At 53.1% G+C, this 27,296-nt stretch overlaps 1 protein-coding gene across 2 annotated transcripts in view; it reads right to left on the bottom strand.

The window, feature by feature from the left end:
• The window catches only part of LOC139239216 (tyrosine-protein kinase receptor UFO), a 187,489-nt gene that overhangs the window by 51,513 nt on the left and 108,680 nt on the right, over positions 1–27,296 (bottom strand). For both annotated transcript variants that reach the window (XR_011588615.1, XM_070867893.1), the window contains exons 8-12: positions 17,296–17,435; positions 14,180–14,324; positions 11,330–11,359; positions 8,682–8,811; positions 7,320–7,411 (exon numbers count right to left, since the gene is read on the bottom strand). Coding sequence is in view for 1 of the 2 variants with exons in the window: in XM_070867893.1 (XP_070723994.1) it covers positions 7,320–7,411; positions 8,682–8,811; positions 11,330–11,359; positions 14,180–14,324; positions 17,296–17,435 (537 nt within the window). In the remaining variant the exon portion in view is untranslated. The remainder of the gene's footprint in view (positions 1–7,319; positions 7,412–8,681; positions 8,812–11,329; positions 11,360–14,179; positions 14,325–17,295; positions 17,436–27,296) is intronic.

Below are 27,296 nucleotides of genomic sequence, written 5' to 3'. Positions count from 1 at the left end.
TGCTTGGGCCGAGGCGGGGAGGGGCGAGGTGGGGGGGAGGGGGGGTGGGGTGGGAGCGAGGTGGTGGGGGGGGGGGTGGAGCGAGGCGGGGAGGGGGGCAAGGCGGGAGGGGGTGAGGCGGGGGGGCCAGTTGGGGGGGTGAGGTGGTGGAGGGGAGCGAGGCGGGGGGGGGAGCGAGGCGGGGGAGCAGGGCGAGGCAGGGGGGGTGAGGCGGGGGGGGAGCGAGGCAGGGGGGGTGAGGCGGGGGGGGGGTGAGGCGGGGGGGTGAGGCGGTGGGGAGGGAGCGAGGCGGGGGGGGGCAGGGCGAGGCGGGGGGGTGAGGCGGGGGGGGAGCGAGGCAGGGGAGCAGGGCGAGGCAGGGGGGGTGAGGCGGGGGGGGGGTGAGGCGGGGGGGTGAGGCGGGGGGAGCGAGGCGGGGGGGCAGGGCGAGGCGGGGGGAGCGAGGCGGGGGGGCAGGGCGAGGCGGGGGGGAGCGAGGCGATGGGGGGGGGGGGGAGAGAGGCCGGGGGGGAGCGAGGCGGGGGGGCAGGGCGAGGCGGGGGGGTAGGGCGAGGCGGGGGGGTGAGGCGGTGGGGGGGGGGGGGAGAGAGGCCGGGGGGGAGCGAGGCGGGTGGGCAGGGCGAGGCGGGGGGGTAGGGCGAGGCGGGGGGGTGAGGCGGTGGGGGGGGGGGGAGAGAGGCCGGGGGGGAGCGAGGCGGGGGGGCAGGGCGAGGCGGGGGGGCAGGGCGAGGCGGGGGGGAGCGAGGCGATGGGGGGGGGGGAGAGAGGCCGGGGGGGAGCGAGGCGGGTGGGCAGGGCGAGGCGGGGGGGCAGGGCGAGGCGGGGGGGTGAGGCGGTGGGGGGGCTCGAGGCGGGCTGGGGGGGGGTTATGAGGTGGGGGGGGCGGGGGGTGCGAGGCGGTGGGGCCGAGGCGGGGGGAGTCCGTATTTCAGAACATTCGGAATTCCAGAACTCCGGATTTCGGACGCCCAACCAATATGTTTCAGTGAGATCAGCTCTCGGTCTTTACACACCAATGAGTACAGGCCCAGCCTGCTCCAACTCTTCATCACACCTTGAGAACCCGAAGGACCAGGCACACCAGTGATTAACCGAGGGAGATTTCCTGCCCACATCTGTCCAGCTGTGTGTGTGGGCCGTAACGCAGTCTCTTTGCCCAGTCAGGGTGCCGGGCTCCGGCCCTCTCCACACAGTGTTCTCAGCGCTCACGATTGAAACATAAAGGCAATTTTTATGTCAATTTTTGTAAAAGAGGGGCCCCTGTGGCCCTGGCCCACTGCATGGTGTCACTGAAACGGAATCGCTCGGTCTTTAAACTCTCAGCCCCAAACTCTAAATAAGACAAAGTAAAAGGGAGACTGAGTGCCTCGCGGGACAGGCTCCTGACTCTGGGCCCAGGAGCAGGCCGGCTCTCACTCCTCACATTTTACAGTCGCCTTCCAGGGCAATCTACTCAGTCCCAGCAACAGTCGTGGGCTGACAGGCCAGCCCACACTGACACACTGTGGAGGCATACACACACTCACACACACAGACACAGGCACACACACATACACACTCACACACGCTCACACATTTATATACACTTATACATACACACACTCACTTATACACACACATACACACTCTCACACATTTATATACACTTATACATACACACACTCACACACTTATACACACACACACATACTCACACACAAACACATTCACACATTCAGATTCTCACACATACACATTTATATGCACACACACTCTCACACACACACACACAGTCTAACATACACTCTAACACTCACTCGCGCACACACACACACTCACACACAGTCTAACATACACTCTAACACACACTCGCACACACACTTGCACATTCATGCTCACACACACTCGCATACTCAGGGGCTGAAACCAATGAACAAATTAGGGAGAAGAAGGGAGGTACAGAGAGATGAGGAGGCAGGGCTGTGAGGGCCAGGAGACCACAGATTTGGTCCTTGCACCCTGCCCAGGACAGGACAGAGGACAGACCCAGGCTTCGAAGAGAGTGGAGAGCAGTCGAGTGATTGAGCGTAACTGGTTACACCACGAGCAAAATCTCCTTGTGTTAGAATCACCGAATGATGCAGCACCGAAGGAGGCCATTCGGCCCATCCTGCCTGAGCCGGCTCTTTGAAAGATCCAATTAGTTCCCCCTCCCCTCCCAAACGCCTGCCCTGCCCTTTCCCCTTCGGCCTGTGTTCTTTTCCCCTTCAGGTATTTATCCAATTCCTGTTTGAATGTCACCATTGAATCTGCATCGTACACGTATTCAGAAACTGGAAATGTTAAAGGAAAAGAGAAAGATGTTTTAGCAGTGGGCCCCGCCCTAGACTTTAGCTTTTCCTCCTATGGCAGATTGCACTGTCTCTGCGATTGCAAAGTAGAAGGACTGGGGGGGTGGGGGGGGGGGAGAGGAATTGGGTGCATTTGTGCCCCTCCAGGTTGGGCGGGTATTTAGCGGAGGCGCTAAAGCGTTGTGCCCCGATCTCCTGCGCCTGGAGATCGTGATATCACCGCCACGCACATTGCTCCGTTAGCACCCCAGACCCGAAATTGGGTTTCCCCACCCCCCCCCCCCCCGAGGCAGCGCCCAGCACCGACAGCTTCACGGGACACGAAGGTCCACTGCTGTGGGTGGGTGGCGGAGATTTATAGGGGAGGTGGCCGGCTGCTGCTGGAAAAGCAGTCCGGGTTCTCTTCCCCGTTCCGGTTGCAGGGTTGGCGGCGCGCTCGCTCAGCGTCAGCGCTCTGCGTGAGTGTCGGGCTGATCACGCAGCACCCCCGCTGCCCGCTGGTCCAAGGAGGAGGGGTTCCTCGTATACAGAATGCACAGCTTGGGCCCTTCCCTTTAGTTCAGGGATGAGCCCCTCGTACCCGACCCAGTGCGCCCCGGCCCCGTCCCGGGAAGGAACTGGAGCCCTTGATTTAGCGCTCCACGTCCTTTCGGGGGATGGTAACCCCCAATTTATCATTAGGGATGAGCAGCTGCCCCACTAAACCCGTCCACCCCTTTGCCTACAGTACTTGGCTGAAAAACAGATTATTTGGGCCATAATCACGTTGCTCTACGTGGGAGCTTGCTGTGCGCAGATTGGCTGCCGCGTTTCCCACATTCACCGATGTAAAAGGATCATGGACCTGTGTTTCTGTAGCGCCTTTCATGACCTCAGGATGTCCCAAAGCGCTTTGCAGCCAATGAAGTACTTTGTGAAGTGTAGTCACTGTTGCAATGTGGGAAACGCAGCAGCCAATTTGTGCACAGCAAGCTCCCACACACAGCGATGTGATAACAAGCAGATCATCTGTTTTTAAGGTGTCAGTTGAGGGATAAATATTGGCCCCAGGACACCGGGGAGAACTCCCCAGCTCTTCTTCGAAATAGTGCCGTGGGATCTTTTACATCCACCTGAGAGAGCCGACGGGGCCTCGGCTTAACGTCTCATCCGAAAGACGGCACCTCCGACAGTGCGGCACTCCCTCAGTACTGCACTGGGAGTGACAGCCTGGATTATGTGCTCAAGTCTCTGGAGGGGTAGACTTCTGACTCACAGGCGAGACTTTTACCAACAAAGCCATGGCTGACGCGCTGCTGTGTGAGATTTTGGTCCGTGCTTAGTCTTTCCTTCACCTCCACAGACGGCAGCTTTGCAGAGCCACACCGAGGGGTGGAACAGGCGAAGTCAGTCTGGGGCATGACTGATATTAAAATAACTCCACATCAGTGCCCGCTCCCCCCCCCGGGCACGTGTGTCTCCGCTGCACAACCGACGATGAAATATGTCCGTTTGCAGGCACAGGGCGCAAGATTCATAATACAGCACATAAATCTAGGCCGACAGTGCAGAGGTGCCATCGGGAGTGCCGTCTTTTGGAGCCTTTCACGGTCACCGGATGTCTCAAAGCACTTTACAGCCAATGAAGTACTTTTGTGGAGTGTAGTCACTGTTGTAATGTGGGAAACACAGCAGCCAATTTGCGCACAGCCAGCTCCCACAAACAGCAATGTGATAATACCCAGATAATCTGTTTAAGTGATGTTTATTGAGGGGTAGATATTGGCCCTAGGACACCGGGGAGAGCTCCCCCACTCTTCTTCAAAATAGTGCCCTGGGATCTTTTACATCCATCTGAGAGAGCAGACAGGGCCTGGGTTTAACATCTCATCTGAGAGACGGCACCTCTGACAGTGCAGCACTCCCTCAGCACCGCACTGGGAGTGTCAGCCTAGATTTATGTGCTCAAGTCCCTGGAGTGGGACTTGAACCCACGACCTTCTGACTCAGAGGTGAGAGTGCTGCCCACTGGGCCACGGCTGACACTGAGACAGGCTGCGCTTCACTTCCCCTAGCTCAGGGGCTGAGGCAACTGCAGCCCTTGCCCACCCTCCCAGCCGGCGATACCCACCCCGGGCGAGAGCAGCGCAGAGCAAGAATGGATTCTGGGGACCACCCGATGCTGCGTAAGCTCGGTCCCGCATCGGTTGGGGGGGGGGAGGGGGGGTCACTGGGACATCTCTGAAGTAAGATCCTGTTGAGTGGCTGTGGGGTTTTGTTTTTTGCCGAAGCTGGAACCAATCGCGACTCAATCTTGTGGAGAGCTGCTTTCCGCTCCCTGACACTCTGTAGGCGGTCACCCAGCTGCAACATCTGTCCTTCCTAGCTGACCTCATTCCCCTTGGGCCTGACTGAGCACGGTTGTAGCTCTGTAAAAGCAGAGCGTTGCCATTTGGGTCATCACCAAAGCACCATATGTATCCCTGACACAGGGAGGGCCAGAAGATACAAAGTCAGTCCGCCCACCCCCAGCTCTGCCAGCAGAGGGAGGGACCGGGGAGCGACTCACATCTGCCCGTTTAAACTGCAGTGTTGTTTACAACAGATGTGCACAGCTGTTTTTATTTAGGGTCCGACATAACTGACTGCCTCCCCACCGGTATTTAGACACAGTCCATGTAATTATGAAGTGACACGTTTATCCGTGTAATGGCGGCTTGTGTGCGGACTGATGAACGAAGGTGATTTCATTCCAGCTCTTATCCCGGGGTCTTTCCATCGGTGCGTTTCGCAGTTCCTCCGGTGGGTGCACTGGTCGCGGGGGCTGCCTGACGTCAACCAGAGGCAGGTAACCCAGCAACTTCGCACCTCCATGGTCCCAATCGTTGACCCCGTCCAATTGGCCGACTTCAATCAGGTTGGCAACAGGGGGAGGCCACTGTAGGCGCCAACCAGTGGCTCAGTGGGGAGCACACTTGCTTCTAGGTCAGCAGGTTGTGGGTTTAAGTCCCACTTCAGGGACTTGTGCAGTGCTGAGGGAGTGCTGCACTGTCAGAGGTGCTGCCTTTCGGAAGAGACGTCAAATTGAGTTCTCCCTCAGTCACCGGGACTTAACCTTTGCGTTAATTCACGAGGCAAGCAGCCCAAAAGTTCATCAGGCGGCGGCAACTCGGCCAACTAATAGTAGTGAAGCCTGCGGCCTAACTTTGGGCTGGCCTCGAGCCTCCCGATCCGGGTGGGCCTTGCGATCTCACTGCCTGAAACCTGGAGCCGACTCATTTCTAGCCCACCTCCCCGCTATGCTACCTCAAGAGGCGAGGCTTCCCTTTTTCTACACCTCAATGTTTCCTGTATGAAGCAGCTTTTGTTCTTTTCTGAAGCACAGGATAAATTCTGAAAGTATGATAAAGAAACGCCGCACCCATTGGCTGAAGGTCCGACGTACTTCCAATTCAAACTGGAAGCATCAAAGACTGTGGCATATTTTCTTCTCCGATCCATCGGGCCGAAAAGATCACTCGGAGATGAGGGGGTTGACTTATGAAGATAGGTTGAGTAGGTTGGGACTATACACATTGGAGTTCAGAAGAATGAGAGGTGATCTTATTGAAACATAAGATAGTGAAGGGGCTCGACAAGGTGGATGCAGAGAGGATATTTCCACTCAAAGGGGAAACTAAAACTAGGGGACATAGTCTCAGAATAAGGGGCCGCCCATTTAAAACTGCGCTGAGGAGAAATTTCTTCTCTCAAAGGGTTGCAAATCTGTGGAATTCTCTGCCCCAGAGAGCTGTGGAGGCTGGGTCATTGAATATATTTAAGGCAGAGTTAGACAGATTTTTGAGCGATAAGGGAATAAAGGGTTATGGGGAGCAAGGCGGGGAAGTGGAGCTGAGCCCATGATCGGATCAGTCATGATCTTTTTGAATGGCGGAGCAGGCTCGAGGGCCAAATGGCCGACTCCTGCTCCTATTTCTTATGTTCTTATGTTCTCCAGCAATCGTCAAACACTCGCAGGTCGGGCACAGTTTGGGTGAGACGGAGCGTGATGTTCCTGCAACTGGTAACCATTTCCAGTCAGCAAGCCCAACTCCACCAGAGTTACATTGCTTTCCCCAATTCCCCTCATCAGCCGTCCTGTGGCCTTTCCAAGCAAAGATATCCAATTTAATGCTGAATTTGGGACAGTTTTGTGGACATTTGGCAGAAAGTTCCATTTCAACACAGAGGGCTGGATGCCAGCCCAGATCGCAGAAGGGAAAAAACACAGGCAAAAAATGAATTGTGCCTCGAAATTGGGCTCATCAAATATTACTGTGTGAAATTCCTTTGTCCCCGAATGTCAGGTAGGCAGCTCAGGGTCTCAATTAAAACCAGACAAGAGAATGTCAGACACGTGTGAACTGTTGGTGCACTAATATTTGAAGAATCTGATTTGAAGGCCTCAATGTCGGTCGAGATAGACTGAAACCCAGATAGACTGTTCCTGGGTGGGCTTCACGATGACTGAAGGGTGGGGGGAGCGCGTGTGGTCTTTGTACATTGGCTTCCGGTTAAGCAACGTCTCGATTTCAACATTCTCATCCTTGTTTACAAATCCCTCCGTGGCCTCGCCCCTCCCTATCTCTGTAATCTCCTCCAGCCCCACAACCCCCCCCGAGATGTCTGTGCTCCTCTAATTCTGCCCTCTTGAGCATCCCTGATTATAATCGCTCAACTGTGCCTTCTGCTGTGTAGGCCCCAAGCTCTGTAACTCCCTGCCTAAACCTCTCCGCCTCTCTACCTCCCTTTCCTCCTTCAATACGCTCCTTAAAACCTCCCTCTTTGACCAAGCCTGTCCTAATTTCTCCTTATGCGGCTCGCTGTCAGATTTTTAATCTCATTTTACCCCTGTGAAGCGCCTTGGGCCATTTCACTACGTTAAAGGCGCTATATGAATATAGGTTGTTGTTGTTGAAACAAGCTGATGAGTTCAAACGTTGCCGTGTACGATCAGGGCGGGTTACTCACACGTGGCCTCAGTGGTCCTTCTGCTGTACGATTTCTTCACTCGATAGCGCACCACCAACTCCCCTCGCTCGATCATGGGCTCGAAGGCCTCACTGTGGGATACATGAAACCAGGTAGAGTAAGGACTGGGCGCCCATCACCTTCGCAAAACCACAGCACTCCAGGCTACACTTACCAGCTCTCCAGGATCGCCTGCCTCCACCCCTTGCCTCAGTTCATCCGCTGCTGAAGCCCTCTTCGGTGCCACTGATACCTCCAGACTTGACTATTCCAACGCACTCCTGGCCGGCCTCCCACGTTCTACACTACATAAACTTGAGGTGATCCAAAACTCTGCTGCCCAGGTCCTAACTCGCACCAAGTCCCACTCACCCATCACCCCTGTGCTCGCTGACCTACATTGGCTCCCGGTTAAGCAATGGGCGATGGGAGGGAGTAGGTAGTCATGGTGATGGAGCGGGTATGGAGCCGGCAGGGCTTTGATGGGTACCATGGAGCCTCACAAGCCACCTACAGAGTTTGTATGCAAGTTTCTATTAAGGCCACATATTTGTGTGCATACAGTTTTGGTCTCCGTATTTAAGGAAGGATATATTTGCATTGGAGGCAGTTCAAAGAAGGTTCACGAGATTGATTCCTGAGATGAGGGGGTTAACTTATGAAGAAAGGTTGAGCAGGTTGGGCCTATACTCATTGGAGTTTAGAAGAATGAAAGGTGACCTTATTGAAACATATAACTTTCTGAGGGAGATGCAGAGAGGATGTTTCCCCTTGTGGGGAATCTAGAACTAGGGGACATAGTTTCAGAATTAGGGGTCGCCCATTTAAAACTGAGATGAGGAGGAATTTCTTCTCTCAGAGGGTTGTAAATCTGTGGAATTCTCTGTCCCAGAGAGCTGTGGAGGCTGGGTCACTGAATATATTTAAGGTGGAGATAGACAGATTTTTGAACGATAAGGAAGGGTTATGGAGAGCGGCAGGGAAGTGGAGTTGAGGCCAAGATCTTATTGAATGGCGGAGCAGGCTCGAGGGGCCAAATGTTCTTATGTTGACACTAACCGATCTCGGACATTGCAATCCACAAATGAGGCGGCGGCACCAAGAACAGCCTCTTCAAACTATCACAGACCACGGGACAAAGCAGTGAGAGAGAAATATCAGCACGAGGAGAATTGGGCTGCTTGGAGGGGCAAGCGTTGGATCACCAGGGCCTGTGAGCTGGACTTTCCCCCTTCCCCCCTCTCCACCCCACGCCACGTTCTATAAGCAGCAAATTTTGGAACTCGGCCAAACTAAGGCCTACTTAGCCTGATCCGTTGGCACCGAATAGAAAACACGTTTGGGAATTCAAGCTGCTCTCACCCGTATCGAGCATCCTTCTTCTTCAGTCGAGCCACGAGCAGGGTGACGCAAATGACACAGGCCGCCACCACGGCGATGGCCATCACCACGTACCACCAGTGCCAGGAGAATCGCCCCCTGGCTGCGTTCCCTGAAAGCACAAGAGGTCGAGAACGGTTACAGTCCAGAGCTCCATCGGCCGGGGCCTCCAGTCACAAATCAACAACTGCCCGGAGTGAAGGGTGAACCCCAACACTTGCCAATCCCCATGGCAACCTCGCAGCAAGGGCACTCATTGACGTCAACAGCAAAGGAAAAAGAGGAGGCCATTTAGTCCCTTGAGCCCATTCTGCCAAGCCACCACTGCCAGCTCCATACATGTTCCTCCTGGCTGGGAAGTCTAGAACAAGGGATCACAGTCTCAGGATACGGGGTAGGAAATTTAGGACTGAGATGAGAAATTTTTTCACTTAGAGGGTGCTGAACCTGTGGAATTCTCTACCACAGAAGGCTGTGGAGGCCAAGTCACTGAATATATTTAAGAGGGAGCTAGATAGAGTTCTAGAAATAAAAGGCATCAAGGGGTATGGGGAAAAAGTGGGAATATGGTGTTGAGGTAGAGGATCAGCCATGATCATATTGAATGGCGGTGCATACTCGAAGGGCCGAATGGTCTACTACTGCTCCTATTTTCTATGTTTCTATGTTTCTATCACGTAGCTATTGAGGTATTGACCATAACATAAGATTAAAAGTGAATTGGATGAGTGTTTATAAAAGGAAGATGTTAAAATATGGGAATGGGCGGTGGAGATAGGATTGGAGTTGATAGGGTTAGACTTTCCCCAGGGCCAGCCCAGTGAGATGCCCCACGGTTAGCCAAGGAGGAAAGTGAGACGGAAGGCCAGGAATGCCTCTCCATTCACCGTCACAGCAATACTGGGCCCAATGCTGATTTGAGGAGTCCCAGGAAATCTCGGAGGTAGCACAGTGGGACACAGGGTCTCCAATCCGTTTCCTCTTTGTTGCCCCAGGCAACTGCCCATTCCTCAGGCTTTGTGAAGAGGAAGACCACCCACATGGTGCCAATTGAAGCACCCACATTGGCATGGGTGCCACAGCACGCTCTGTGCAAATATTCTGGGGTTCCATGTTTTTTGTAAATCATTCACGGGATGAGGGCATCGCGGGAAAGGTCGGCATTTATTGCCCGTCCCTAATTGCCCCTTGAGAAGGTGGTGGTGAGCCGCCTTCTTGAACCGCTGCAGTCCGTGTGGTGAAGGTGCTCCCACACAGTGCTGTTAGGGAGGGAGTTCCAGGATTTTGACCCAGCGACGATGAAGGAACGGCCGATATATTTCCCAAGTCAGGATGACGTGTGACTCGGAGGGGAACGTGGAGGTGGTGGTGTTCCCGTGCGCCAGCTGCCCTTGTCCTTCTAGGGGGGTAGAGGTCATGGGTTTGGGAGGTGCTGCCGACATGTTTGGAGGGGTACTGGTTTGAATGAACTCGGGGAGTGGATCTACAGGATCTGTCAGTTCTCTGGCCTCTTGCACAAGGAGTCATTGATCATGGAGGAGCCCGGGCTGATTCTTCTCATTAGCTTGAGGATGCCAAGGCCAATTGTGGTGGGGCATCAAGTGTGCTGACTGACAGCCACTAACTCACCCCAGGTCTGGGACCTCCCAGACCAGGTAAACTTGATTGATGTTATTAGATCTTACTTAACATTTTAAGAAACGAGACTTGGGCATTTTAGACTCTTTTTAATACCGAATGCCTCACTCTAGAGGGCATCAAACCAGGGTGAGGCTTCAACTTGAGGCTTGAATTACTTATTAAACCAACATGTGAACTCCTTGATTGGAGCTGGCCGTTCTGAAGCACTGTAACTTTTCACAGAAAGATCATGCATTTCTATAGTGCCTTTTACATCCTCAGACCATCCCAAGGCTCTTCACAGACAACAGATTTACTCGATGACTTCCTACATTGCAACAGCATTCAGAAAAATACTTCATTGCCTGTAAAGCGCTTTGGGACGCCCTGAGCCGTGAAGGGCGCCCTATAAATGCAAGTCTTGCATTTTTCTTTTGAAGTGCAGTCACAGATGTTATGTAGGCAAATGTGGCAGTCAACTTGCGTACAGCAAGGTCCCTGAATTCTGCTGATTTGTAGGCACAGTGCTTTTAGTCGTCCGCCAACGTCCTCAATGCTTGCTCATTGTCCCACACGTGGACTCTCTGAGAGACAGAGCAAAGATCCAGACGGTTCGAAAGGCCTTCCAATCCAAAGATTGGAATCCTTTACACTCCCGCAATGGTTCTTCTCTACTTTACAATTCACGCTGCCCGCGCGACTTTAATAGAACGCTCCGCACCATCGTTAAGAAATAGCAAATTCAACAACAACAAATGCCTTTACTCAGAGACTAACCTACCACGTGGGGTCAAGGTTCAAAAGGCAAAGTTGAGTTGGGTTTGTTAAAGAACCAGAAGAGGGGGCAGGCTCAATGGACCGAGTGGCCTTTTCCTTTGAAGTGACAACATTTCAAAAAGCCCCTCATTGGCTGTAAAGCGCTTTGGGGCATCCTGAGGTGGTGGCATTAGGCCTCCTCTCCCTTGTTTCACTTAGCACCCAACTGTACTCTGGGCCAGGTGGCCTCTTACCTAGTTGATGTCTCATCTCCCTTGGGCTACCTGTTAAAAGAAGCACAAATAATATTCTGCTGCGGGACTCACAGTGGGAGTGAAGAACAGTTAAACACAGCACAACTTAACTCGCTAAACTGAAGCACTTGTGACCAATAATATCTGCGTGGCGAGCCAAAACCCTGACGTAGCTAAGACGTCTGCTCACCCCTCTTCAAGATGGTGGGCTGTAAAGTATGCACCTGTGAGTATGCTCATAGACTGGTAGAGCTGTTGCATTGTGAATGGCTTAGCCAGTCATGTGATGTTCACAAGACTCAATCAAACCCCAGCCAGTTGGGTCTAGGTCAGCCACGATGAGGTATGCAGTTGTGAGCCTAGCCCACACTGTGCGATATGTGTGTGCAATGGGTCCGTGCAGCAGAGCAGGTCTCCAGTCGTCCTGGTTAACCCTTGCCACTGGAGCAAGACCTAGCTCTGTCAAGCCCGTGTGGTGGCTGGTGTGCAATGGTCACCACACGTTAAAAAAAATCCACCCACAGGCATCTTCCACCCCCTCAACTGGAGTTCAGGACTGGAACATCAGGTCCTTCATCGAAACACCTGTGAACTCGTGGAAGCAAGTCATCCTCGTTCGAGGGACCGCCTGTGATGGTGATGATGACATGAACTGGTAATTTGTCGCGTGATTGTTAAACCTTTGCTAATAAACCAACTAGTTCTTAATAGCAATGTGTTGCTATGAATTCTTAAGCAAAGAATCCATGAAGCAAATACATTACAGTGGACCTGCATTATTTTTAAGTAGGTTTTGAAGGCAGAAAATTATTTTATCATAAGTTCTTACAGGAGGCGGCCATTCAGCCCCTCGAACCCGTTCTGCCATTCATTTCGATCGTGACTGGTGCATTTATCCGCCTTGGTTTCACAATCCTCAACACCCTTGCCCAACAAAAATCTATCACTCAGTTTTGACATTTTCAATTGACCCCGCCCAGCCTAAACAGCTTCTTGGGGAGGGGGGGGGAGTTCCAGATTTCCACTACCCTTTGTGTGAAGAAACGATTCCTCACATCACCATCAACAAGATGTCAGCAAGCACACAGGCTGCCATGCTGGCTAGGCCTCATCTGGTGCAGTAACAGCTTAATGCCTGTTCTTACATTAATATCATCGTCACTAGCTCACCAATAGCGTGACAAATACCAATGCCCTTGAGTGGTTCCCAGTGTACAGTGGGGTTTTGGTTTCTTGTAAACGTAAGTACAATCCAGTTCAAGACTCCTGTTAACATTCACCAGAATGTCTGTTGACACCACTGTGTCGGCCTGGGCTGCACTGTGGGACGCAGACTACTTTACAACAAACAAAGCCCAGTTACTCAACAAACAGTCTGTTTAAACAGCGCACTGCAGCAAACAGTCTACAGAGTCTATTTAAAAAACAATTCGATGAAGTAGATCAGTCTACAGAGTCTATTTAAAAAACGATTCTATGAAGTAGATCAGTCTACAGAGTCTATTTAAAAAACGATTCTATGAAGTAGATCAGTCTACAGAGTCTATTTAAAAAGAACTACAGCAAACAGAGCTCATGAACGATACTACAGCAGAGTCTACCAATAAAAGCAGGCCGATTTCACCAACAAAACGGACTGAGTGGAGGATAGTTACATAATGCAAATGATGTGCGTAAAATCAATCCCAGTCAGTTACAGCGAGCCTGATTGGCGGAGGAATTCGCTCGATCCACCGCACAAAAGGAAATTGCAGTGAAGAGTCAGATCGAGAGGCTCCCAGCTCAAAGAGGGAAATCAGGAGATGGGCCAAACGCCTCAGGAAAGCAGGGCCCCACCACAAAGACTGGGCTGGATAACCGTCCAGGGACAGCCCAAGGAGGAACCCACACTACAAAGGGAATGGCTAACGACCTTTAACCCGGAAGTGATTCCCCATTACCCCTCAACCTTAAAATATGACCCTCTCCAAAGCAGCTACAACTCCCAGCTCCTGAATCCACTAAGAGACCAGTGTTTTTCTGTTACCCAGAGACATAGCTTTTTATGCATCATCCACAAGGAAGTGCTGTAAGGCGGCACAATACAGAGCTTGGATCCTTAAAGAGATCCAGCACAGGGCATGGGTCGAGATGAAACCTTCAACATTCATGCATTCACATTTTAGACGGCACTACAGATAAAGCAACCTATGCTGGGTGTGGGCAATGAGATATGGACCTGGGGGGAATGTGGGTAGACGGGGTTGAGGGATATGGGGAGAAGGTGAGATTGAGGGATATGGGGAGAAGGTGGGTAGGTGGGGTTGGGGGATATGGGGAGAAGGTGGGTAGATGAGGTTGGGGGATAAGGGAAGAAGGTGGGTAGGTGGGGTTGGGAGATATGGGGAGAAGGTGGGTAGGTGGGGTTGGGGGATATGGGGAGAAGGTGGGTAGGTGAGGTTGGGGGATAAGGGGAGAAGGTGGGTAGGTGGGGTTGGGGGATATGGGGAGAAGGTGGGTAGGTGGGGTTGGGGGATATGGGGAGAAGGTGGGTAGGTGGGGTTGGGGGATATGGGGAGGTGGGTAGGTGAGGTTGGGGGATAAGGGAAGAAGGTGGGTAGGTGGGGTTGGGGGATATGGGGAGAAGGTGGGTAGGTGAGGTTGAGGGATATGGGGAGAAGGTGGGTAGGTGGGGTTGGGGATATGGGGAGAGGTGGGTAGGTAGGGTTGATCAGCCAATAAGAAAAGGCAGCAGACTTGTTGGTCCGAATGGGATTTTCCTCTTCCTAAACATTGTGTTGCGTGTCAATGATCAACACATTTGCCGAAACTCTCACTGCATCCCAAAAGCACAAAGTCGCTCCATCTCACCTGGGCTGGGAAGGGTCACTGGGACCGCCTCACTCCACGGGCCATCCCCCGCCTTTGTGTAGGCAGCCACACGCACGGTCAGGTTCGTGACGGGCAGGACAACCTCCAGGAGGATGTTCTCTCTCATCCCATTGTCCACGATCACCTACGAAAGAAGGAAGAGCAGTTAAATTGCGGGCGTTTATTCAAAGTCCCAAGGGCATTGAGTTTCCCCAGATCGTTGAGGGTGAGCCGAGGCCGAGGTGGAAATGAAAGGTTGTCGTGTAAAGGCATCAAGACCTACCTGATGCCGACTGCCGACACACTGGTCTCACGCAGGACGCACACTTACCAGCGTGCGGGAGAACCTCGTCACAGGCTGTTTGGACCAACAACTCTCCTAGACACTCGTTAGGGCAGATGTGCCTCGTTACTTAAGAATATAAGAAATAGGAGCAGGAGTCGGCCATTCGGCCCCTCGAGCCTGCTCCGCCATTCAATAAGATCATGGCTGATCTTCACTTTCCCGCCCTATCCCCATATCCCTTGATTCCCTTAATATCCAAAAATCTATCGATCTCGGTCTTGAATATACTCAACGACTGAGCCTCCACAGCCCTCTCGGGTAGGTTCACTACCATCTGAGTGAAGAATTTCTCCTCATCTCAGTCCTAAATGGCTGACCCCTTATTCTGAGACTGTGACCCCTGGTTCTAGTCTCCCCAGCTAAAGGAAACATCCTCCCTGCATCTACCCTGTCAAGTCCCGTAAGAATTCTGTATGCTTCGATGAGATCACCTCTCATTCTTCTGAACTCCGCAGATTGCCCCCCCCCCCTCCGCACCGCCCCCGTGCGATGGTGGACCTCCCGCGCCCCGCAAGCGACCGTTTGACAGGTGGGACCATGCTTGTTGGCAGGCTGCCCGACCACAGGGTGGGGGCAGGTTGGGATCCAGCTCTCACGAGGATGTTGTAACGGACGGGTGGAGCACAGCAGGTCGAGGGAGATCGGAACACGACAAGAGCACTTGTAGTTACAGGCGGTGATGGCAGACAGACAGGGTGACTGGGGCAGCTGAGGGGCATTTATGCCCCTGGGCTGTCACTCCTCGCCACACCCCCCCTTGCCCTCTCTGCCTGCTGGATCCTTCTCTCTTTTCCCTGCGTGCAAATTCAATAGAGATAGCGGAGGAGTTAGACAATAAAGAAAGACTTGTATTTATATAGCGTCTTTCACAACCACTGGATGTCCCAAAGTGCTTTACAGCCAATAAAGTACTTTTGGAGTGTAGTCACTGTCATAATGTAGCAAACCCAGCAGCCAATTTGCGCACAGCAAGCTCCCACAAACAGCAATGTGATAATGACCCAGATAATCTGTTTGTTTGATTGAGGGGCAAATATTGGCCCCAGGGCCCTGCTCTTCTTCGAAATAGTGACGTGGGATCATTTAAATCCATTTGAGGGAGCAGACGGGGCCTCGGTTTAACGCCGCATCTGAAAGACAGCACCTCCGACGGTGCGGCACTCCGTCAGCACTGCACTGGAGTGTCGGCCCAGATGTGTTTTGTGCTCAAATCCCTGGAGTGGGTCTTCAACCTGTGACCTTCTGACTCAGAGGCGAGAGTGCTGCCCACTCTGTTTTCCTATAAGTGTGCAACATTTTTCGGAAGTCTGAAGGAATAAGGAACAGCTCCCATGCCAGCACTATCCATTTCCCACGTCTATCTCTGCTCCAGCAAGATTAGCAAATGAGTGTGGATTCTGCTGGAACCAGTGGGTTATTTTGGACTGCGGGCTAATGGGCCCACTGAGAATTACAACGAGGATTCCTGAACTGGTTTCATGTAATTACAACATTTCCCAGGCGAGTAGGAGCTCCTAAATTTCATGAATGCCTTTTGTTTTTTTTCTCCATCTGAAGAGCTCTCGCCCCTCTGTTTTGCCGATTTTGCTTGCAGAAGCGGAGCCAACGTTATGTTGTACTTTTTTTAATCCTTGCCAGTTAGCTCGCTTCCAATGCTACGCCACCCCCTGCCGCAACCACCCCACCGCCCCTGTTGTGTTCCACAGGTCACGTCGAACCTCCTGCAAAATCCAGGCTGACACTCCCAGTGCAGTGCTGGGGGAGTGCTGCACTGTCAGAGGAGACGTTAAACCAAGCTCCCTCAGGTGGACGTAAAAGATCCCGCGGCACTATTTTGAAGAAGTGCAGGGGGAGTTATCCCCGGTGTCCTGGGCCAATATTTATCCCTCAATCAACATCACCGTAAAAAGGATTATCTGCTCATTATCACATTGCTGTTTGTGGGAGCTTGCTGTGCGCAAATCAACTTCTGCCTTTCCTACATTACAACAGTGAGTACAAAAAATTGACTGCGTAGCGCTTTGAGATGTCCCGAGGTCATGAAAGGCGCTATATAAATGCAAGTCTGTCTTCTATAATCTTCCTCATCTGGGTTATTTTATGATCAGGGAACCACGGCCTTTGGAGCAGGAGGATACTGAAACGGTAAAGAGTCGGTGAGAGAATGATGGAAGTCAAAATGGCGAGAGTTATTTGGATTTCCAAGGCTTAAAGACTATAGGAGGAAGTAAGGACGTATGAGGAGAGGCGTTCTTCAGGCTTGTGGTGTTGGGAAAGAGGAGACTGTGGAGTGAGTCTTGATTTGGTCAGACTGAGGTTGCAGAGAGGAAGAGAGTGTCGGACTATGCCCCGGGCATGAAGTAAAGCTCTGTGACCTCCTCCAGCCCCACAACCCCCCCGAGATGTCTGCGCTCCTCTAATTCAGCCCTCTTGAGCAGCCCTGATTATAATCGCTCAACCATTTGGTGGCCGTGCCTTCTGTTGCCTGGGCCCCAAGCTCTGGAATTCCCGCCCTAAACCTCTCTAGCTCTCTTTCCTTTTGTAAGACGCTCCTTAAAACCTACCTCCTTGTACGGTTTTGGCAGGTTTTGGTCACCTGCCCTAATTTTTCCTTATGTGGCTCGGCATCAAATGTTGTTTTATAACGCTCCTGGGATGTTTCACTATGTTGTTATTGAAAGGCACGCTGAATTGTACATCCTAGTGGGGAGGGGGTGAGCAGGGCTGTGTGTGTGCGTCAAGGCAATGACTGAATATGAAGCCCATTCACCTCAGCATAGTCTTGGTCCTGATAAGCCACTTTGTAACCTTGCAGGACCCCATTGAGGCCTGTGGATGGTCTCTCCCACTCGAAGAGCAGACTGCTGCCATTGTACTGGAAGGTTACGTTGCTTGGCGCCGTGTCCGGCTCTGAAAGAGAAAGACAAAAGGAGCAAAGGGTCAGGGGTCACGCGTTAGGTCACACAGAGGACAGCCAATCACAACGGGCAATTTACACCCTGTGCACTGCCATCTTGCACCCTCCCAAAGTAAAGGATTAATATTGCAGGGTATCACGGAAACTCCCTCCTGCCTCTGTAGTCGGGGGGTCAATTACTGTCAGCGGTGGCTCAATGGGCAGAAAGTTGTGGGTTCAAGTCCCAGTCCGGGGACTTGAGCACATAAATCCAGGCAGCCAATTTCCCACACAGCAAGATCCCACAAACAGCAATGCGATGATGGGCTGACAATTGTGGCCTCTCTGGGTGTGTACAATGTGCACACGGACCCAGCGAGGCCTGGCGAATCACGATGTGCCAAGAACCGGCTTTTGCAATCTGTCAAATTGACAGATCCTCCGCAACCTTGCAGGAAGGATATCCGCGGGAGAGATCGGGCTATTTGCCCGAACCTTGCCCAGCCAATATCCTTCAAATTCATACAGCTGGTAAAAGCAAGCGTATAGCATAAGAGTTTTAAAACATAGAAAAATTAAATATAATGACTAATTTTTATATTTTAAACCCTGCCCATTAAGGTAAGATAATTTTTAACCCTATTAAAACACATTAAAGTAAAATTCAAAAAAAAATGTTTTTCTACAACATTTAATTGCAATCAATTTCAATTAATTTTAAATATTGTGAGGTGTATTTTTATTTATTGTGTTGTGCTTCTTGTTTTAAGGGGGTATTCTCATTGATAGTACAAACGGCGTTCCCATTACTATCAATGAGAAAACCAGATGTTCATTGGTGGTGCAGGCCCAAGTGATGTCAGGATACGTATACATAAAAACACAAGAACATAAGAAATAGGAGCAGGAGTAGGCCATACGGCCCCTCGAGCCTGCTCCGCCATAACCCCTGGCTGATCTGATCATGGACTCAGCTCCACTTCCCCGCCCGCTCCCCATAACTCCTTATCCCCTTATCGTTTAAGAAACTCTCTATTTCTGTCTTAAATTTATTCAACGTCCCAGCTTGATATGTACCTGGAGGACATGTTCCCGTACGCTGTACTGCGAATCGAGGCCTCCGACCACAATCCTACCTTCCTCCGGGACCACCAGGTATTTTTGTAAAGAAATTCTGGTCGGAGGCGTTCGCCCGCAATTTCCCCCCCAATCTGTTTTTGTTGTGTTGGTTGAGGGAAAAATATTGTCCCAAGACGCAGGGGATAACTCCCTTGTTCTTCTTCAAAACTGTGCAGTGAGATCTCTGTGAGGGCAGACGGCTTAACGTCTCATTCGACACCTCCGACAGTGCAGCGCTCCCTCAGCACTGCACTGGGAGCGTCAGCCTGGATTTTGTGCTCAAGTCCCTGGAGTGGGACTTGAACCCACGACTGTCTTGACTCAGAGGCGAGAGCGCTGCCCACTGAGTCGTGGGAGAGCCTGATATGCATCGTCCCAAGGCCAGCAATTTTGGGGGCCAGTGGGTTTTGTTTGGCAATGAGACACAAGGGCAGCTTCTGGCCCGACGGGCAGGCTGCAATCGCGGTCGCATCACTAGGCCCAATTTGCTCTGCAGGTGTTGCCATGACGACGCGTCCACTCTCCATCAATGAGCTGAAGTCCCGGCTGAATTGGAAAGTTTTTCCCACGGTAAGTTTTGCTCCAATCGCTTCCACATGTTTCTGGTTAGTGGTCAAAGGAATAACTGCCCCTCCCCCCACCCCTTACCCCCGACCATGTCTTGTCTCCGCACTCTGCCACATCGGAAAATATTCCAAAATGCTCCAAAAATAATAAACCTTTGCCTCATGGTAAAGAGATAAATGCAATGGGGGGGGGGGGTGTTGAGGGGTGGTGGGTAGGGGGCACACGTTGAAAATAAACGGGCGGGAGGATCACAGTAAAGCAGAATCTAGAGTTGGCAACTCTGGTTGGCCGTATTCCTGGAGGTGTCATCACATGACCTTCTGGTGCCAACCACCCCTCTCCCACACTCCCGCCATCGGTCGCCTGACACGCTCATTCTCACGGTGCCCTGCCCTCCCACGGCCAATCGGAAAGTGAGCAGGGTCTTCATCACCCAATTGGATGATTCCTGACTGTCGATCCAACAGCCTTTTTTCCCACCTCCAATAACTAATAAACAATGTGATCAAGTAAAAAAAAAAATCTTTAAACCACGATTCTTTTTTTAATGTCCCGATGGTTTTTCTCCTGGGTGTTGCTGGAAGCAGTGACCCAGAGATTAGGCCTGGAGACTCCTGGGAAATCCTGTAGGGGTTAACAACCCTTATCGCCTTTCCAGTGGGGTAAAGCGAGTCGGGAGTGGGGCGGGAGTGGGGCGAGAGCGAGTCGGGAGTGCGGGGGGGAAGTAGTCGGGAGCGAGGGGGAAGCAAGTCAGGAACGAATTGGGAGCGGGGGGGGCAAGCGAGTCGGGAGCGAGTCGGGAGCGAGTCTGGAGCGAGTCGGGAGTGAAAGATAGAAACATAGAAACATAGAAAATAGGTGCAGGAGTAGGCCATTCGGCCCTTCTAGCCTGCACCGCCATTCAATGAGTTCATGGCTGAACATGCAACTTCAGTACCCCATTCCTGCTTTCTCACCATACCCCTTGATTCCCCGAGTAGTAAGGACTTCATCTAACTCCTTTTTGAATATATTTAGTGAATTGGCCTCAACAACTTTCTGTGGTAGAGAATTCCACAGGTTCACCACTCTCTGGGTGAAGAAATTCCTCCTCATCTCGTTCCTAAATGGCTTACCCCTTATCCTTAGACTGTGTCCCCTGGTTCTGGACTGCCCCAACATTGGGAACATTCTTCCTGCATCTAACCTGTCTAACCCCGTCAGAATTTTAAACATTTCTATGAGGTCCCCTCTCATTCTTCTGAACTCCAGTGAATACAAGCCCAGTTGATCCAGTCTTTCTTGATAGGTCAGTCCCGCCATCCCGGGAATCAGTCTGGTGAACCTTCGCTGCACTCCCTCAATAGCAAGAATGTCCTTCCTCAGGTTAGGAGACCAAAACTGTACACAATACTCCAGGTGTGGCCTCACCAAGGCCCTGTACAACTTTAGCAACACCTCCCTGCCTCTGTACTCAAATCCCCTCGCTATGAAGGCCAACATGCCATTTGCTTTCTTAACCGCCTGCTGTACTTGCATGCCAACCTTCAATGACTGATGTACCATGACACCCAGGTCTCGTTGCACCTCCCCTTTTCCGAATCTGTCACCATTCAGACAATAGTCTGTCTCTCTGTTTTTACCACCAAAGTGGATAACCTCACATTTATCCACATTATACTTCATCTGCCATGCATTTGCCCACTCACCTAACCTATCCAAGTCGCTCTGCAGCCTCATAGCATCCTCCTCGCAGCTCACACTGCCACCCAACTTAGTGTCATCCGCAAATTTGGAGATACTACATTTAATCCCCTCGTCTAAATCATTAATATACAGTGTAAACAGCTGGGGCCCCAGCACAGAACCTTGCGGTACCCCACTAGTCACTGCCTGCCATTCTGAAAAGTCTCCATTTACTCCTACTCTTTGCTTCCTGTCTGACAACCAGTTCTCAATCCATGTCAGCACACTACCCCCAATCCCATGTGTTTTAACTTTGCACATTAATCTCTTGTGTGGGACCTTGTCGAAAGCCTTCTGAAAGTCCAAATATACCACATCAACTGGTTCTCCCTTGTCCACTCTACTGGAAACATCCTCAAAAAATTCCAGAAGATTTGTCAAGCATGATTTCCCTTTCACAAATCCATGCTGACTTGGACCTATCATATCACCTCTTTCCAAATGCACTGCTATGACATCCTTAATAATTGATTCCATCATTTTACCCACTACCGATGTCAGGCTGACCGGTCTATAATTCCCTGTTATCTCTCTCCCTCCTTTTTTAAAAAGTGGGGTTACATTGGCTACCCTCCACTCCATAGGAACTGATCCAGAGTCAATGGAATGTTAGAAAATGACTGTCAATGCATCCACTATTTCCAAGGCCACCTCCTTAAGTACTCTGGGATGCAGTCCATCAGGCCCTGGGGATTTATTGGCCTTCAATCCCATCAATTTCCCCAACACAATTTCCCGACTAATAAGGATTTCCCTCAGTTCCTCCTCCTTACTAGACCCTCCGACCCCTTTTATATCCGGAAGGTTGTTTGTGTCCTCCTTCGTGAATACCGAACCAAAGTACTTGTTCAATTGGTCCGCCATTTCTTTGTTCCCCGTTATGACTTCCCCTGATTCTGACTGCAGGGGACCTACGTTTGTCTTTACTAACCTTTTTCTCTTTACATATCTATAGAAACTTTTGCAATCCGTCTTAATGTTCCCTGCAAGCTTCTTCTTGTACTCCATTTTCCCTGCCCTAATCAAACCCTTTGTCCTCCTCTGCTGAGTTCTAAATTTCTCCCAGTCCCCGGGTTCACTGCTATTTCTGGCCAATTTGTATGCCACTTCCTTGGCTTTAATACTGTCCCTGATTTCCCTTGATAGCCACCTTCCCTTTTTTATTTTTACGCCAGACAGGAATGTACAATTGTTGTAGTTCATCCATGCGTTCTCTAAATGTCTGCCATTGCCCATCCACAGTCAACCCCTTCAGTATCATTCGCCAATCTATCCTAGCCAATTCACGCCTCATACCTTCAAAGTTACCCTTCTTTAAGTTCTGGACCATGGTCTCTGAATTAACTGTTTCATTCTCCATCCTAATGCAGAATTCCACCATATTATGGTCACTTTTCCCCAAGGGGTCTCGCACAACGAGATTGCTAATTAATCCTCTCTCATTACACAACACCCAGTCTAAGATGGCCTCCCCCCTAGTTGGTTCCTCGACATATTGGTCGAAAAAACCATCCCTTAGGCACTCCAGGAAATCCTCCTCCACCGTATTGCTTCCAGTTTGGTTAACCCAATCTATGTGCATATTAAAAAACCCATTATAACTGCTGCACCTTTATTGCACGCACCCCTAATTTCATGTTTGATGCCCTCCCCAACATCACTACTACTGTGAGTCGGGATGGGGCGGGAGCGGGGCGGAAGCGAGTTGGGAGCGAGTCAGGAGCGGGGCAGGAACGAGTCAAGAGCGAGTCGGGAGCGGGAGGAGCGAGTTAGGAGCGGGGCGCGGAATGGGGCAGGAGCGAGATGGGAGCGAGTCGGGAGAGGGGCGGAAGCGAGTCGGAGGCGAGTCGAGAGAGGGGCAGGAGCAAGTCGGAGGCGAGTCGGGGGGGGGGAAGAAGCGAGTCAGGATTGAGTCGCAAGCAGGGGGGCGGAGTGGGGCGGGAGCGAGTCGGAAGTGAGTCGGGAGAGGGGGAGAGCGAGCCGGAAGCGAGTTGGGAGTGGGGCGGGAGCAAGTCGAGAGCGAGTCGGGAGTGGAACGGGAGCGAGTCGGGAGCAAGTTGGGAGTGATTTGGAGCGAGTCGGGAGCGAGTCAGGGGTGTGGTGGTAAGTAGTCGGGGGCGAGGGGGAAGCGAGTCGGGAGTGGGGGGGAAGTGAGTCGGGAGCGAGGGGGAAGCGAGTCGGGAGTGAGTCGGGAGTGGGGGGGAAGCGAGTCGGGAGCGAGTCTGGAGTGGGGGGAAACGAGTCGGGAGCGAGTTGGGAGCGAGTCAGGAGTGGGGTCGAAGTGAGTCGGGAGCGAGTCGGGAGTGACTCAGGAGCAAGTTGGGAGCGAGTCGGGAGTGGGCGGGAGTTGGGGGGGAGCGAGTCGGGAGCGAGTTGGGAATGGGGCGGGAGCGACTCAGGAGCGAGTCGGGAGTGCGGGGGAAGTGAGTCGGGAGCGATCAGGGAGCGAGTTGGGAGTGAGTTGGAGCGAGTCGAAAGTGAGTCGGAGCGAGTTGGGAGCGGGCGGGAAGCGAGTCGGGAGCCAGTCGGGAGCGAGTCGAGAGCAAGTTGGGAGTGAGTCGGAGCGAGTCGGGAGCGAGTCGGGAGTGAGTCGGAAGTGAGTCGGGGGTGGGGCGGTAAGTAGTCGGGGGCGAAGGGGAAGCGAGTCGGGAGCGAGTTGGGAGTAGGGGGGAAATGAGTCGGGAGCGAGTCGGGAGTGGGGGGAAGCGAGTCGGGAGCGAGTCGGGAGTGGGGGGGAAGTGAGTCGGGAGCGAGTCTGGAGTGGGGGGGAAACGAGTCGGGAGCGGGGTCGAAGTGAGTCGGGAGTGACTCAGGAGCAAGTTGGGAGTGAGTCAGGAGTGGGGGGGAAGTGAGTCGGGAGCGAGTCGGGAGTGCGGGGAAGTGAGTCGGGAGCGATCCGGGAGCGAGTCGGGAGTGAGGTGGAAGTGAGGCGGGAGCGAGTCGGGAGCAGGGCGGGAGTTGGGGGGGAGCGAGTAGAGGGCGAGTCGGGAGTGGGGGGGGGAACGAGTTGGGAGCGAGTCGGGAATGGGGCGGGAGCGACTCGGGAGTGAGTTGGGAGTGCGGGGGAAGCGAGTTGAGAGCGATCCAGGAGTGAGTCGGGAGCTAGTCGGAAGTGGGGTGGAAGTAAGTAGGGAGCGAGTCGGAAGCGAATCGGGAGTGGGGCGGGAGTGCGGGGGAAGTGAGTCGGGAACGAGTCGGGAGCAAGTCGGGAGCGAGTCGGGAGTGTGGGGGAAGTGAGTCGGGAGCAAGTCGGGAGCGAGTCAGGAGTTGGCGGGGGTTCGGGAGCGAGTCGGGAATGGGGCGAGAACGAGTTGGGAGCGAGTCGGGAATGGGGCGGGAGCGAGTCGGGAGTGGGGCGGGAGCGACTCAGGAGCGAGTCGGGAGTGCGGGGGAAGCGAGTCGGGAGCGATCCGGGAGCGAGTCGGGAGTGGGGCGTGAGCGAGTCGAGAGTGGGGTGGAAGTGCGTAGGGAGCGAGTCGGGAGCGAGTCGGGAGTAGGATGGGAGCGAGTCGGGAGTGAGTCGGGAGTGCGGGGGAAGAGAGTCGGGAGCGAGTTGGGAGTAGGACGGGAGCGAGTCGGGAGTAGGACGGGAGCGAGTCGGGAGTGGGGGGAAGCGATTCGGGAGCAGGGCGGGAGTAGGATGGGAGCGAGTTGGGAGTAGGATGGGAGCGAGTCGGGAGTGAGTCGGAAGTGCGGGGGAAGAGAGTCGGGAGCGAGTTGGGAGTAGGACGGGAGCGATTCGGGAGCGAGTCGGGAGCGATTCGGGAGCGAGTCGGGAGTGGGGGGAAGCGATTCAGGAGCGATTCGGGAGCGGGGCGGGAGCCGGGGAAGGCGGGCGGGCTGAGCACGGCAGGGTGATGCGAATGTGCCGCGTGGTGCTGACGTGTCACAACGTCCCGCCCCTGCAGTTAAAGGGGACGGCTGCTGCGAGCTCTGCAGCCACTTTAGTGGCGCCCACTGGGCCACCAGGGTGGGTTTCGGCTGGGCCAGGGGGCCCGGTACCCAAAGGGGCGGTGTGGGGTTGGGGGGTGGGGGGGGCTGCCGGGCTGTCTGTTGGAGGCCCGGCCCGATCCGTGGCCGCCATTATTGCTGCGACTTCAGAGTCGGACGACAATTAAAATAAAATGGCAGCCGCGGCAGAGCGGCCTCTCCTTTAAGGACGGACGCGCCGCCCAGCCAGTGGCAGTTTCCCGCCGGGGGACGCTGTCGGGGGCACCGAGCGGCGGCTGCTCCGATCCCGCGGGGCAATATCCCCCGCGGGGCAGAAAGGGGTCGCCGGTCCGGAGGTCATTTCAGATGGGTTGACCCCTCCACCTGCTCCCGGTCAGAACGGCCTTAAGGACGGGGGGCAATTTCGGCCTCTAGACGGCTGCACAGAAGGAGGCCAATCGGCCCCTCATGCCTGTGCCGGCTCATCCAACTCGTGGGGCACTGTCACCATTTGCGGTTCCGAGTTTGAATCTCGGAAAGGCTCCCTCAGTAAGAATGTCTGGTGAAGCTCTCTGTCAGGGGGTCCCCACTGAGCTTAAGTTCATTCAAACAGGAGTGAGCCATCACTGACAGATAGTCACTGATCAATCCAATGGAGAATTCAGGAGAAACTCATTTACCAAATATAGAACAGTTATGCGGGACACATGCCAGAGGAGGGACAAAAATCCTGCAATGAATTATTCTTTATGTTCTTGGACGAGCATTTAGATCGTGTGGTTACAATGTGGACCTCGCTACCACAGGGAGTAGTTTGAGGCGAATAGCAGAGATGCCTTTACGGGGAGGCTCGATAAACACATGAAGGGGAAAGAAAAATTGCTGATAGGGTGAGATGAAGAGGGGTGGGAGGAGGCTCGTGTGGGGCATGGGATGTGGGCGTCGCTGGCAAGGCCGGCATTTATTGCCCATCCCTAATCGCCCCGGAGAAGGTGGTGGTGAGCCGCCTTCCTGAACTCCCTCTCCTCCCTCCCTCTCCTCCCTCCCTCCCCTTTTTCTCTTCTCTCTTCCCCCTTGCTCTTCTCTCCCTTTTCTCTCTCGCTCCTCTATCCGTCCTTTCTCCTTCTCTCCCTTTTCTCCGTCCTCTATCTGTCCTCTCTCCCTTTTCTCTCTCCCTCCTCTATCCGTCCTTTCTCCTTCTCTCCCTTTTCTCCCTCCTCTATCTGTCCTCTCTCCCTTTTCTCTCTCACTTTTCTGTCCTCTCTCTCTCCCTCTCTCTCTCTTTTCTCTCTCCCTCCCTCTCTCACTCCTTTCTCTTTTCTCTCTCCCTCCCTCTCTCACTCCTCCCTCTTTTCTCTCTCCCTCCCTCTCTCACTCCTCTCTCTTTTCTCTCTCCCTCCCTCTCTCACTCCTCTCTCACTTCTCTGCCCTCGCTCTCCCTCTCTCTCCCTCCCTCTCTCACTCCGCGCTCTCTTTTCTCTCTCACTTCTCTGCCCTCCCTCGCTCCCTCTCTCTCTCTCTCTCTTTTCTCTCTTCTCCCTCTCTCCCTCCTCGCTCCCTTTTCTCTCCCTCTCACACACTCACCCTTCCCCTTCCGTAAGTTACAGCATGTGGAAAATCCAACCCAGTTTGCTGTCTTGCCAAATAAAACTCCTGTGGGAAAGCAGAACCTTTATTTATTGATTGGCGCCTCGTGCCTCTTGCTTCTCCGCCCGTCTCTGTGGGTTCCCTCTGACCAGTGTCCAGCACTGACTTGGCTGGCTGAAGAACTGTCCAGTCCAGGAGGCCCCCCACGGGTGAACCACTGCTAACCACCCAGTGGCACACACCATGCCTAGCCAGTCTGTAAACAACTCCTTCTTTGTGCTTAAGGCGAGGGAGAGATCTGAACTGGTGAATGGAACATTTTGATCGCTGTTCTTCGCAGTGCCAGCTTTAGGCTACCGGTTAGCACTCCCACTGTGGTCCTTCACCCACCAGGGCTACCCATGGGAGGTTTGGGCATGGTCAGTGGGTCTCACAGAACGATTGTGCCACCCCCACGCCTCCATTTCCTGGCCTGTCCACCCAGCCAGCACAACTTCATGCCAGCAGCGAGAATTCATGACGTTTTATCGTAGCTGTGGTGTGAAGCTGGGTTCCAACAACGCTCTTTAAGAACATAAACATAAGAAATAGGAGCAGGAGTCGGCTATTTGGCCCCTCGAGCCTGCTCCACCATTCAATAAGATCATGGCTGATCTGATCATGGACTCAGCTCCACTTCCCCGCCCGCTCCCCATAACCCTTCACTCCCTTATCGCTCAAAAATCTGTCTATCTCCACCTTAAATATATTCAATGACCCAGCCTCCACAGCTCTCTGGGGCAGAGAATTCCACAGATTCAGGACCCTCTGAGAAGAAATTCCTCCTCATCTCCGTTTTAAATGGGCGGCCCCTTATTCTAAGATCATGCACTCTAGTTCTAGTCTTGCCTATCAGTAGAAACATCCTCTCTGCATCCACCTTGTCAAGCCCCCTCATAATCTTATAC

Source organism: Pristiophorus japonicus, chromosome 26 (assembly GCF_044704955.1).
Source record: "Pristiophorus japonicus isolate sPriJap1 chromosome 26, sPriJap1.hap1, whole genome shotgun sequence".
In the NCBI taxonomy this organism is placed as follows: domain Eukaryota; kingdom Metazoa; phylum Chordata; class Chondrichthyes; family Pristiophoridae; genus Pristiophorus; species Pristiophorus japonicus.
The sequence above is the reverse complement of the archived record's forward strand: the minus strand, read 5'-3'. Positions and strand labels throughout refer to the sequence as shown.